General features: G+C 44.7%; 1 protein-coding gene across 10 annotated transcripts in view; it reads left to right on the top strand.

Moving 5' to 3' along the window:
- The window catches only part of nrcama (neuronal cell adhesion molecule a), a 475,148-nt gene that overhangs the window by 363,622 nt on the left and 97,448 nt on the right, over nucleotides 1-14,078 (top strand). For all 10 annotated transcript variants that reach the window (XM_068050995.1, XM_068050994.1, XM_068050993.1 and 7 more), the window contains 4 exons: nucleotides 1,406-1,590; nucleotides 5,472-5,603; nucleotides 5,766-5,909; nucleotides 7,497-7,608. In XM_068050995.1, coding sequence (XP_067907096.1) covers nucleotides 1,406-1,590; nucleotides 5,472-5,603; nucleotides 5,766-5,909; nucleotides 7,497-7,608 — 573 coding nt within the window. The remainder of the gene's footprint in view (nucleotides 1-1,405; nucleotides 1,591-5,471; nucleotides 5,604-5,765; nucleotides 5,910-7,496; nucleotides 7,609-14,078) is intronic.

The raw sequence follows: 14,078 nt of genomic DNA, 5'->3' as shown, positions 1-14,078 counted from the left end.
AATTTGGGACAAAATTAGTGGTCACATAGACAAATGCGAGTTAATTAAGGAAAGCCAGCAAGGATTTCTTAAGGGAAAGGCATGTTTAACTCACTTGCTGGAGTTTTTTGAGGAGGTAACAGAGAGGGTTAATGAGGGCAATGCTGTTGATGTGGTGTACATGGACTTTCAAAAGGCATTTGATACAGAGCCACACAACAGACTTGTGAGCAAACCTGTAGCTCATGGAATAAAAGGGACGGAAGCATCATGGATATGGAATTGGCTGAGTGACAGGAAACAAAGAGTAATGGTAAATGGATATTTTTCGGGCTGGAGGAAGGTTTGTAGTGGAGTTCCCCAGGAATCAGTGTTGGCATCCTTGCTTTTCCTGATTATATATTAATGACCTAGACTTTGGTGTACAGGGCACAATTTCAAAGTTTGCAGATGATACAAAACTTGGAAGCATTGTGAACTGTGAGGAGGATAGTGTAGAATTTCAGAAGGGCATAGATAAGTTGGTGGAGTGGGTGGACAAGTGGCAGATGAAATTTATTGCGAAGAAGTGTGAAGTGATTCATTTTGGTAAAAACAAATGTGGAGAGACAATATAAAATAAAGGGTACAATTCTAAAGGGGGTGCAGGAGCAGAGGGACCTGGATGTATACGTGCATAAGTCAATGAAGGTGGCAGGACAGGTTGAGAGAGCGGTTAATAAAGCATACAGTGTCCTGGCTTTATTAATAAGGGCATAGAGTACAAGAGCAAGGAAGTTATGTTGAACTTGTATAAGACACTAGTTAGGCCTCAGCTGGAGTATAGTGTCCAGCTCTGGGCACTGCACTTGGGAAAGACGTGAGGGCACTGGAGAGAGTACAGAAAAGATGCACGAGAATAGTTCCAGGGATGAGGAATTTCAATTATGAAGATAGATTGGAGAAGTTGGGACTGTTTTCCTTGGAGAAGAGAAGGCTGAGAGGTGATTTGATAGAGGTATTCAAAATCATGAGGGGTCTGGACAGAGTAGATAGAGAGAAACTGTTCCCACTAGTGAAAGGATCGAGAACGAGAGGGCACAGATTTAAAGTATTTGGTAAGAGAAGCAAAAGTGACAGAAGGAAAAACATTTTCACGCAGCAAGTGGTTATGGTTTGGAATGCACTGCCTGACAGCGTAGTGGAGGCAGGTTCGATTGAAGCATTCAAACGGGAATTAGACAGTTATATGAAAAGTGAGAATGTGCAGGGTTATTGGGAGAAGGCAGGGGAATGGCACGAAGTGAATTGCTCATTTGGAGAGCCAGTGTGGATACAATGGGCCGAATGGCCGCCTCCTGCACTAACAATTCTGTGATCTGTGAACCCATGCACTGAAGCCCTGATGACTGTCATTTTCATGTAAGGCTCATCTGTTCTGTTCCAGACCCACACCAATCATCCATTGGACCAAAGAAGGGGGAGAATTGCCCAGCCACAGGGCTTTTGAGATTAATTTTAAGAAGACCCTGAAAATCATTGACGTCTCAGAAGCAGATGCCGGAAAATATCGATGCACAGCAAAGAATTATTTGGGAACCAGTACACACGTCATTTCAGTCACAGTCAAAGGTATGGTTCAACTTTCACAGGGGAGGTGGTGGCTTAGTGCTGTTGTCAGGACAAAGCAGCCCGCTTGATTGGCACCCCATCCACAAACATTCACTCCCTCCACCACTGACGCACAGTCGCAGCAGTGTGCACCATCTACAAGATGCACTGCAGCAATGCACCAAGGCTGCTTAGACAGCACCTTCCAAACCCGTGACCTGTACCAACTAGAAGGACAGGGCAGAAAATGCATGGGACAGCATCACCTGCAAGTTCCCCTCCAAGTCACACACCATCCTGACTTGGGATTATATCGCTGTTCCTTCACTGTGGTTGGGTCAAAATCCTGGAACCCCCTAACAGCACTGTGGGTGTACATACCTCACATGGACTGCAGCGGTTCAAGAAGGCAGCTCATCACCACCTTCTCAAGGGCAATTAGGGATGGGGAATAAATGCTGGCCTAGCCAGTGATGCCCACATTCCATGAATGAATATTAAAAAAATGTTGCTTTGACACAAGAGTAAGCACTCTGTGCTCAGGGAAAGAGAGGAACCAAAAACATTTTACGGTTTCAAGTGGTATATAAATATTAAGTTTTTAAAAATGTACGAGAGAAATTAATGGGACTTAAGGTAGATAAATCCCTACACCTGATGATCTACATCCCAGGGTGTTGAAAGAGGTGGCTGTAGAGATAATAGATGCATTGGTGGTCGTCTTTCAGCATTCTATAGCGTCTGGAATGGTTGCTGTAGATTGGAAGGTGGCAATTGTAACCCCACTATTTAAGAAAGGAGGGAGAGAGAAAACCGAGAACTACAGACCTGTTAGCCTAATTGTAGGGAAAATGCTAGAATCTGTAATAAAGGATGTTATAACAGGCACTTAGAAAATAATGGTAGGATTGGGCAGAGTCAACATGGATTTATGAAAGGGAAATCATGTTTGACCAAACCGGTTGGAGTTTTTTGAGGATGCAACTAACAGAATAGATAAGGGGGAACCGGTAGATGTGGTATATTTAGATTTTCAGAAAGCTTTCGATAAGGTCCCACACAAGAGGTTAGTAAACAAAAGTAGAGCACAAGGGTTTGGGGGGAATATACCGGCATGGATTGAGAACTGGTTAACGGACTGAAAACAGAGAGTCGGAATGAATGGGTCATTTTTGGATTAGCAGCCTTACCGCAAGGATCAGTGCTTGGGCCCCAGCTATTCACAGTCTATATCAATCTTTTGGATGTGGGGATTAAATGTATTATTTCCAAGTTTGCAGAATACACAAAACTAGGTGGAAGTGTGTGGAGGATGCAAAGACGCTTCAAGGGGATTTGGAGAGGCTAAGTGAGTGGGCAAAAATTTGGCAGACGGAATACCATGTGGAGAAATGTGAGGTTATCAACTATGGTAGGAAAAGCAGAAATAGAGTATTTTTTTAAATGGTGAGAGACTGGGAAGTGTTGACTTTCAAAGGGACTTGGGTGTCCTTATTCATGAGTCACTAAAAGCTAACATGTAGGTACAGCAAGCAATTAAGAAGGCAAATGGTATGTTGGCCCTTATTACAAGATGATTTAAGTATAGGAGTAAAGATGTTGTACTACAATTATGTAGAGTCTTAGTGAGACCGCACCTGGAGTATTGTGTGCAGTTTTGGTCGTCTTACCTAAGGAAAGATATACTTGGCATAGAGGGAGTGCAATAAAGGTTCACCAAACTAATTCCTGGGATGGAGGGATTGCCCTATGAGGAAAGATTAAATAGAATGAGCCTTTATTCTTTGCAGTTTAGAAGAATGAGGGGTGATCTCATTCAAACATACAAAATTCTTACAGGGCTCGACAGGGTTAATGCAGGAAGGATGTTTACTCTGGCTGGGAGTCTAGAACCAGGGGACACAGTCTCAGAATAAGGGGCAGGCCATTTAGGACTGAGATGAGGAGGAATTTCTTCACTAAAAGGTGATGAATCTTTGGAATTCTCTGCCCCAGAGGGTTGTGGAGGGTCAGTCATTGAGTATGTTCAAGACTGAGATCCATAGATTTCTACATATTAAAAACATCAAGGGTTACGGGGATAGTGCAGGAAAATGGTCTTGAAGTAGAAGATCAGCCATGATCTCATTGAATAGAGGAGCGGGCTCGAAGGGCTGAATGGCCTTCTCCTGTTCCTATTTCTTGTGCTTTTGTGTTTTTCTGCAGAGCAAAGAACAGCAGAATTGTATTTTTATCGCAATTTCGATTATCATAAAGCATCTCAATGCAATGATTTGCAATGATAAGTTGGCAAATGCAGCTGCCATTTTACATAGGAGGGTGAGATGAATGACCGGCTAATTTGTTGTTGCTGGTTTTGGTCAGTTCTGATGTTGGTGGTTTGGGGAGGGAAGCCTGGGGACTCTGAGCTGCCAGAGATACGGGAGGATTTTTTTACCTCAGGATCCTGCAATTCAAATAGGAAACCTGTGCAAGGCTGTGCTCTCTGAGTGATTGTATAGGCCCTGGATGCCAGATGAGTGCATTCTTCCTCATCTCCTGCCTATAGAATGCACCAATGCATCCAACATCCAAACAGGGCAAATGGTGGCCATTATTGTAATAATCACTTATTTTCATATTGTTGGATATGCCAGTCCAGCTGAGTCTGGACACATTCGGCACTGATGGGATCAGTCCATATGAAACAGATTGGGAGTGTGGCTTAGTGTATCCCCTGCAATTCTCTGTCCCCATCTATTCAAAAATCAAGTGGGAAATGAAAAATCTAGGCTTGCACCTCTGGCAGTGCAGCACTCCCTCAGTATGAAGCGTCAGCCTTGATTCAATGCTCAGGTCTCTTGGAAAGAGGCTTAACCCATCGACTTTCTGAATCCGAGGGGACAGTGCTACCAACTGAGCCAAGCTGACCAAGGTAACCTAATATAACTGAAGAGAACATCACCTTTAATGGTGTTAAGCTATAAATAGGGCTCTGGGTTTTTTTTTCAGTGGGTTGCTTTTCTCTACAGAATCCCTGAGGCTTCATTAAGCCAGGAGACACGAATGATTTGACTTGGAAGTGTTACAACTAGAATCTGCGCAGGTGTAAAGCATAAGGCCTTCCCAATTAATTGAGCGATACCTCATTACGATCGTGCTTGTTAAAGCTAGATATGGAAATTGCTTAACTGCTATTTAAGTTCAGCAAAGATTGAGCAGAAGTGATGTTTTTAACTTGAGGGTAAATCCATTAACTCCAAGCTCCTACTCAAAAGAAGCTCTGGTTGGAGATAAGGCTCCATCATGGTTACTCTGGTTCACCCACTGGGAGTGTTGGGACCCTTTTGTGCATTCAGTGAGACTGCTCACCACAATCTTCCACATGGATCCATTGTACCATCTTCCCCCTGCCATAAGTGGCGCAGTGGTTAGCACTGCAGCCTCACAGCTCCAAGGACCTGGGTTCAATTCTGGGTACTGCCTGTGCAGAGTTTGCAAGTTCTCCCTGTGACTGAGTGGGTTTTCGCTGGCTGCTCCGGTTTCCTCCCACAGCCAAAGACTTGCAGGTGATAGGTAAATTGGCTTTTATAAAAATTGCCCCTAGTGTAGGTAGGTGGTAGGGAATATGGGATTACTGTAGGGTTAGTATAAATGGGTGGTTGTTGGTCGGCACAGACTCGGTGGGCCGAAGGGCCTGTTTCAGTGCTGTATCTCTAAATAAATAAATAGGAGAAAAGAAACACAGGAATATATGAATAGGCCATTCAACCCCTTGAGTCTGCCCTGCAATTCAGTTAGATCATGGAGATCTGGGTTAGATCCTGGAGGATATTTAGCAGTTGGCCATGCTGAGTCATTACAGGCGGGTTGGAGGTTGGCCCGGAGAGCGAAACTCTGACTTTGTTTTTTGGTTTATGCAGCTGCACCGTACTGGATCAGTGAGCCCAAGAACCTGGTCCTGGCCCCTGGGGAAGACGGAACACTTATCTGCAGAGCTAATGGCAATCCCAAGCCCGCTATTCAATGGCTGGTCAATGGTTTTCCCATTGAAAGTGAGTACAGGGACGATTAGAGTTTGGCTCTTGATGCACTGGTGTCTGCAAAATGGTTTGGCAAGGAAACACTGTGCAGTTTGAAGTGACTTTTCTGTTCTCCGAATACAGTTGGGTTCTGAAATCTCTGGTAGGAAACACTGACTTCTTTTTGATTGACAGGTGCCCCCAGCGACATCAGCAGGGAACAAATGGATGACACCATCCGCTTCACTAAAGTACAGGCGTCTTCCAGTGCTGTTTACCAGTGCAACGCCTCAAATGAGCATGGATACTTGCTGGCAAACGCATTTGTCAATGTACTCGGTGAGTTTTTCTGTTCACTTTTTATTAGCTCACGCTTATCCTCTTTTTGACATCCTGTGTCACCAATGCTGCTTCTTGACCAGATCTCTCGTCATACCATATTATACTCTTAGCATGCAGCCAATAGTGGTGAGGGACTGGAATGTCAGGTGTCAGGTGGCCCTGCAAGGCCTGCTAACTTAAAGTGCTGTTAACAGACCAAATTCCCGTGGGACACCTGGACCCCTTTCAAGAATTAGCAGTTGGAGGCCAAGAAAATGCTTTACATCAAGGAGAAAAATATCATTTGTTAAAATCACTGCCCATCTGGACTTGAACACATGGCACTACAGTAGGATTCTGAGGCTTTCTTTCCATTTGAATGCAGCTGTGGCCTATGTGAGCCCTGTGCGAAGGCTCTGACCGTCTGTTTTGTTCATCCCTGGTCCCAATGGATGCACAATAGGCCTCAGGCCTCTACCCTCCACAGGTGCTTTTCAGTTCTTCATCACCTGCTCTTAGTCAAAGCTGAGGTAAAATCCATTTCGGAGAATTGGAATTCTTTTAATGGCCTACTTACGCGCCACACTAAGTTTTGGCACATTGTGTTTTGCAGTTGTTTTCTTTTGGGTCATTAGATGTTTTCAGATGAACAATAGTAGTGGTGCAAAATGGACCATTCCTTTTCAAGTGCCTAGTGTGAACATCAGCTGGTCTCAAGTCAGGTGTGACAATGTAGGATGCAGAGTAATGCTTCGGTGCTTCTGCAATGTGTCTATCTCAACCTCTGAATATTACCCCCCTACTGCAACGGGAATCTTCATCCAAATTGCAGCTTTTGCCTGAATCTTCTACGGAAGCTTCTTAGCACCTCATTGGAGAGCGAGTTTGAACTTTGGCTTCTCCCACTCATCCCTTTTCTTTTGCAAGTTGTGTGACCCTCCTTTATGACTCTGTCCCTCACAACATGTCACGCTTGTCTCATTCCCCATCAGGATCTGTAAGCTATGCCAGTTTTGACACAGAGACTTGAGACGGCAAAGGCCACTGAATTAGGAGATGGTAGTTTTCAGAATGAGGCAGGGTGTGTAATGGTACGGTCAAGAAAAATTCAGAACACTCTTTGGAGGTAAACAAGAAAAGTAGAGCCGAGCAGCTTTGGATGGAACTGGTGAAAGGTCAATTTAGGGTCAGTTGTTAAAGAGGAAATTCATTAGACAGTGTTCACCACTTTTAATCTCCTGAGTAGGGAAGTAAAGCCATTAAATTTGTTCCCGAGTCAGTGAGATGACCTTCTCGGAGGACTGTACATTATCATGGCTGAATGAACTATGCTGGGCCAGTTGATCTTCCCGTCTTGTGAGTAGGATGTCAAAGGACACCTAATGCAGCGAGGAGTCTGACATCAACAGTCAACCTCATCTGAGCGGCATGGGGGGAAATGGAGCTATTGCAACAAAATCAATTTTCATCAACCTGAGTCTGTTTTATCACTGGATCTTCTTGCAGGTTCTTAGGCCTGAGGGATTTTAGAAGCCTTAATTTAAAATGAAAAACTGTTCAAAGGATTTCAGTTGTTAATGTTCTGTCTCTTGTGGCATGTTTTAGCTGAGACGCCTAGAATGCTTACACCACCTGATCAGCTTTATCAGGTAATTGCCAACAAGCCTGCATTGCTGGACTGTGCATATTTTGGATCACCAATACCTCATGTTCAATGGTAAGGAGACCATCAGTGATTTATTGCATTGCTCTACATGTATAATCTATGGTATAACAGTAATGCTGCTTTAGGAAATGTTCTGGGACCACTGAATCCTGTTCAGCTTCTGCACAGTTAATCTCCATGCTTTGCATAAATACATAGTCAAACAAAACTAGTTAAAAAGAATCCAGATAAAGCGAAAACAAGATCCAACATCTGCATGCTCTGTGTAGTTTTGTGATTAATGTGGCTCTGTAAAAGATGCTGATACACAGAAGATTCAGTCTGTCTCAGTACAAGTTACTAATCCCTTTACCTGCTTGAAGAATATGATCAGATATTCAGTATTGTGATAGCACACACCTCATCACACAGAGTAACAACACAATGTCTCCCACACCTCCACACACAGTAACACACACCTCACCACACACAGTAACACACACCTCACCGCACACAGTAACACTTTATGTTTATGCACTTTGGCGGGGGAAAGTTCAGGTGGTCTAGGTAAGTGTTTTGGGGGAAGAGAGGGCAACTAATTAATGTAATTGTTATTGGGGAATGGGAGCGAGGCAGAAGATATGTCTTTATTTTTCTGTCCTTGTGCTTTAAATATTGAAATTTAACGGTAGGGCTCAAAGCTCTTTAAAAATGCAGTCAGCGCCTTCGCACAGGGAGATGACGCCATTGCCGGGAACGGACAGCCCGCTCCCTACATATGATGGGGGCAGTGGGGGGGTAGGGGGCAGCCTGCCCCGGCTGTTTAAATGAGCTGCCGCACTTAGGATTGTGGCAGCTCTGTGACGTGGGGCCTGCACAGACAAACTGCCATTGTTCTCGCCTGCTGCCAATTTCGGCGGCAGGCTTATAAAATTCAGCTCATTGTCACACATCTTACCACATACAGTAACACACACTCTCATCATACACAGTAACGCACGCTCTCACACGCCTCATCACACACAGTGACACACACATCATCTCATAGAGTCATAGTCATAACGGCACAGAAGAGCTCATTCAGCCCATCATTTCCATGCCAGCTCCAGTCAGTTCCATTCCCGTACTCTGTCTCCATAGCCCTGCGAGTTTATTTCCCTCAAGTGCCCATCCAATTTCCTTTTGAAAGCATTGATTATCTCCACTTCCACCACCTTCATAGACAGAGAGTTCCAGTTATTACCTGTCACTGTATAAAAAAGTTCTCGCTCACGTCCCCCCTGTATCTCTTGCCCAATATCTTCAATCTGTGTCACCTAGTCCTTGTACCATCAGCTAATGGGAACAGTTTTTCTTCGTCTATCTTCGTCTAAACCTGTCATGTTCTTGTACATCTCTATCTTCCTTCAACCTCCTTTGCTCCATGTAGAACAACCCCAGCTTCTCCAACTTTACTTTGCAGCTAAATTCCCTCATCCCTGGAACCATTCTGGTAAATCTCCTCTGTACCCTCTCAAGGACCCTCTCATCCTTGCCTAAAGTATGGTGACAGGAACCAGACACAACACTATAGTTATGGCCTGACCAGACCTTTATGAAGGTTCAGAATAACTTCCCTGCTTTTGTACTCAATACCTCTATTTATGAAGCAAAAGATCCCACATGCTTTGCTAACTTCTCTCTCAATATGTCCTGCCACCTTAAGAACCTAAGAAATGGGAGCAGGAGTAGTCCATTCGGCCATTCAAGCCTGCTCTGTGATTCAATAGGATCATGGCTGATCTGATCCCAGCCTTAATTCCACTTTCCTGCCTGCACACCATAACCCTTGACTCCCCTGTAGATCAAAAATCTGTCTAACTCAGCCTTGAATATATTCAATGACCCAGCCTCCTCCACTCACTGGGGAAGAGAATTCCAAAGATTAACGACCCACTGAGAGAAGAAATTCCTCCTCATCTCTGTCTTAAATGGAAGACCCCTTATTTTTAAACTGCACCCCCTAGTTCTAGAATCCCCCATGAGGGAAACAGCTCTCATCATCGACCCTGTCAAGCCCTCTCAAAATCTTACATGTTTCAATAAGATCACCTCTCATTCTTCTAAACTCCAATGAATATAGGCTCAACCTTTCCTCATTAGACAACCCCTTCATCCCAGGAATTAGCCAGTGAACCATCTCTGAACTTCCTTCAATGTAAGTATATCCCTCCTTAAATAAGGAGACAAAAACTGTACGCAGTATTCTCGGTATGGTCTCACCAAGACCCTGTACAGTTATAGCAAGACTTGCCCACGTTTATAATCCATCTCCCTTGCAATAAAGGCTAACATTCCATTTGCCTTCCCAATTACTTGCTGTACTTGCAAGCTAACTTTTTTGTGATTCATGTAGGAGGTCTCCCAGATTGCTCTGTACCACAACAATCTGTAGTCTCTCTATTTAAATAATATTCTGTTTTTCTATTCTTCTGACCAAAATGGGTAACCTCACATTTTTCCACATTAATACTGCATCTGCCAAATTTTTATTCATTCACGTAACCTATCTATATCCCTTTGCAGACTCTTTGTATCCTCCTCACAATTTGCTTTCCCACCTATCATTGTATCATAAGCAAAGTTGGTACTCTGTCCCTTCATATCATTAATATAGATCATAAATAATTGAAGCCCCAGCACTGATCTCTATGGGCCTCCACCAGTTACAGTTTGCTAACCTGAAAATGGCCCATATTTTTTTTTGTTCATTCATTCATGGGATGTAGGTGTTGCTGACTAGGCGGGCATTTATTGCCCATCCCTAATTGCCCCAGAGAAGGTGATGGTGAGCTGCCCTCTTGAACTGCTGCTGTCCACGTGAGGTAGGTACACCCACAATGCTGTTAGGAAGGGAGTTCCAGGATTTTGAACCAGCAACAATGAAGGAACAGCGATCTAGTTCCAAGTCAGGATGGTGTGTGACTTGGAGGGGAACTGGCAGGTGGTGGTGTTCCCATGCATCTGCTGCCCTTGTCCTTCTAGGTGGTAGAAGTTGCAGGTTTGGAAGGTGCTGCCTGAGTAGCCTTGATGCGTTGCTGCATCTTGTAGATGGTGCACACTGCTGCCACTGTGCGTCGGTGGTGGAGGGAGTGAATGTTTGTAGATGGTGTGCCAATCAAGTGGGCTGCTTTGTCCTGGATGATGTCGAGCTTCTTGAGTGTTGCTGAAGCTGCACCCATCCAGGCAAATGGAGAGTATTCCATCACACTCCTGACTTGTGCCTTGTAGATGACGGACAGGCATTGGGGAGTCAGGAGGTGAGTTACTCGCCGCAGGATTCCTAGCCTCTGACCTGCTCTTGTAGCCACGGTATTTATATGGCTACTCCAGTTCAGTTTCTGGTCAATGGTAGCCCCTAGGATGTTGATAGTGGGAGATTCAGCGATGGTAATGTCATTGAATGTGAAGGGGAAATGGTTAGATTCTCTCTTGTTGGAGATGGTCATTGCCTGGCACTTGTGTGGCGCGAATGTTACTTGCCACTTATCAGCCCAAGCCTGGATATTGTCCAGGTCTTGCTGCATTTCTACACGGACTGCTTCAGTATCTGAGGAGTCACAAATGGTGCTGAACATTGTGCAATCATCAGTGAACATCCCAATTTCTGACCTTATGATTGAAGGGAGGTCATTGATGAAGCAGCTGAAGATGGTTGGGCCTAGGACACTACCCTGAGAAACTCCTGTCGCTCAGATGATTGACATCCAACAACCACAACCATCTACCTTTGCTCTATGTATGACTCCAACCAGTGAAGAGTTTCCCCCCTGATTCCCATTGACTTCAGTTTTGCTAGGGCTCTTGGATGCCATACTCAGTCAAATGCTGCCTTGATGTTAAGGGCAGTCATTCTGACCTCACCTCTTGAGTTCAGCTCTTTTGTCCATGTTTAAACAAAGGCTGTAATGAGGTCAGGAACTGAGTGGTCCTGGCGGAACCCAAACTGAGCTTCACTGAGCAGTTTATTGCTCAGCAAGTGCCACTTGATGGCACTGTTGATGACACCTTCCATCACTTTACTGATGATTGAGAGTAGGCTGATGGGGCGGTAATTGGCCGGGTTGGACTTGTCCTGCTTTTTGTGTACAGGACATACCTGGGCAATTTTCCTCATTGCCGAGTAGATGCCAGTGTTGTAGCTGTACTGGAACAGTTTGGCTAGGGGCACAGCAAGTTCTGGAGCACAGGTCTTCGGTACTATTGCCGGAATTTTGTCAGGGCCCATAGCCATTGCAGTATCCAGTACCTTCAGTCGTTTCTTGATATCACGCGGAATGAATCGAATTGGCTGAAGTCTGGCATCTGTGATGCTGGGGACTTCAGGAGGAGGCCAAGATGGATCATCAACTCGTCGCTTCTAGCTGCAGATTGTTGCAAATGCTTCAACCTCATCTTTTGCACTGATGTGCTGGGCTCCCCATCATTGAGGATGGGGACATTTGTGGAGCCACCTCCTCCAGTTAGTTGTTTAATTGTCCACCACCATTCTCGGCTGGATGTGGCAGGACTGCAGAGCTTAGATCTGATCCGTCGGTTATGGGATCGCTTAGCTCTGTCTATCGCATGCTGCTTACGCAGTTTGGCACACAAGTAGTCCTGTGTTGTAGCTTCACCAGGTTGACACCTCATTTTGAGGTATGCCTGGTGCTGCTCCTGACATGCCCTCCTGCACTCTTCATTAAACCAGGGTTGGTCTCCTGGCTTGATGGTAATGGTATAGTGGGGGATATGCCGTGCCATGAGCTTATGGATTGTGGTTGAGTACAATTCTGCTGCTGCTGCTAATGGCCCACAGCACCTCATGGATGCCCAGTTTTGCATTGCTAGATCTGTTCAAAATCTATTCCATTTAGCACGGTGGTAGTGCCACACAACACGATGGACAATATCCTCAATGTGAAGGCGGGTCTTCGACTCCACAAGGACTGTGCGGTGGTCATTCCTACCAATACTGTAATGGACAGAAGCATCTGCGGGAGGCAGATTGGTGAGGATGAGGTCAAGTATGTTTTTCCCTCTTGTTGGTTCCCTCACCACCTGCTGCATACCCAGTCTAGCAGCTCAGTCAGTAGTGGTGCTACCGAGCCACTCTTGGTGATAGACATTGAAGTCTCCCACCCAGTGTACATTCTGCACCCTTGCCACCCTCAGTGCTTCCTCCAAGTGCTGTTCAACATGGAGAAACACTGATTCATCAGCTGAGGGAGGGCGGTAAGTGGTAATCAGCAGGAGGTTTCCTTGCCCATGTTTGACCTGATGCCATGAGACTTCATGGGGTCCGGAGTCGATGTTGAGGACTCCCAGGGCAACTCCCTCCCGTCTGTATAGCACTTTGCTGCCACCTCTGCTGGATCTGTCCTGCCGGTGAAACAGGACATACCCAGGGATGGTGATATCCCGACTCTTTTCCTGTTAGTTAGCCAATCTATGCTAACATAATTACCCCATTACCATGAACTCTTAACTTGTGCAATAACCTTTTATGTGGCACCTTATCAATTATCTTTTGAAATCTAAATATACTACATCTACTGGCTCCCCTTCATCCACCCTGCTTGTTACATGAACTCTAATAAATTTGTCAACCATGATTTCCCTGTCATAAAACCATGTTGATTCTGCTTGATTTTATTATGGTTTTCTAAATGTCCTGCTACTACTGTCCTAATAATGGATTCCAGCATTTTCCCAGTTAGGCTAACTGGCCAATAGTTTCCTACTTTCTGTCTCCCTCCTTTCTTGAATAGCGACATTACGTTTGTGGTCTTTCAATCCACTGGGACCTTTCCAGAATCTAGGGAATTTTGGAAGATTATAACCAATGCATCCAATATCTCTGCAGCCAGTTCCTTTAAGACCCTAGAATGCAGGCCATCAGGTCCAGGGCACTTGTCAGCCTTTAGTCCCATTAGTTTTCCTGGTACTTTTTCTCTAGTCATAGTGATTGTTTCAAGTTCCCCCCCTCCGTTTTCCCCTCTGATTTTCTGCTATTCTTGGGATGCTTTTAGTCACTTCTACCATGAAGACTGATACAAAATACATGTTCAAACTCTCTGCTGTTTCCATGTTTCCCATTATCAATTCCCAGTCTCATTCTCTGAGAGGCCAACGTTTACTTTAGCTACTCTCTTCCTTTTTATATACTTGTAGAAGCTCTTTCTATCTGTTTTTATAATTCTTACTCTCATATTCTAATTTCAACCTTTTTTTAATCATCCTTTGCTGGTTTCTAAAAATTTTCCCAATCTTCTGGCCTACCACTAATCTTTGCAGAATTGTACACCTTGTCTTTAAATTGTTATCCTCCTTAACTTCCTTAGTTAGCCACAGATGGTTTATCCTTTTCTTAGAGTCTTGCTCAATGGAAGATCTGTGCACGTAAGTCCCCAGGTCCTACTGTCCCTGCACATTCTTTAGAACTGTACCATTGAGTGCATATAGCCCCTTCCTATTGCTTCTGCCAAAATGCATCACCTCACACTTCTCTGTATGAAATTCCA

This window comes from Heterodontus francisci, chromosome 18 (genome assembly GCF_036365525.1).
Source record: "Heterodontus francisci isolate sHetFra1 chromosome 18, sHetFra1.hap1, whole genome shotgun sequence".
NCBI lineage: Eukaryota > Metazoa > Chordata > Chondrichthyes > Heterodontiformes > Heterodontidae > Heterodontus > Heterodontus francisci.
This window is presented reverse-complemented; position numbering and strand designations above follow the sequence as displayed.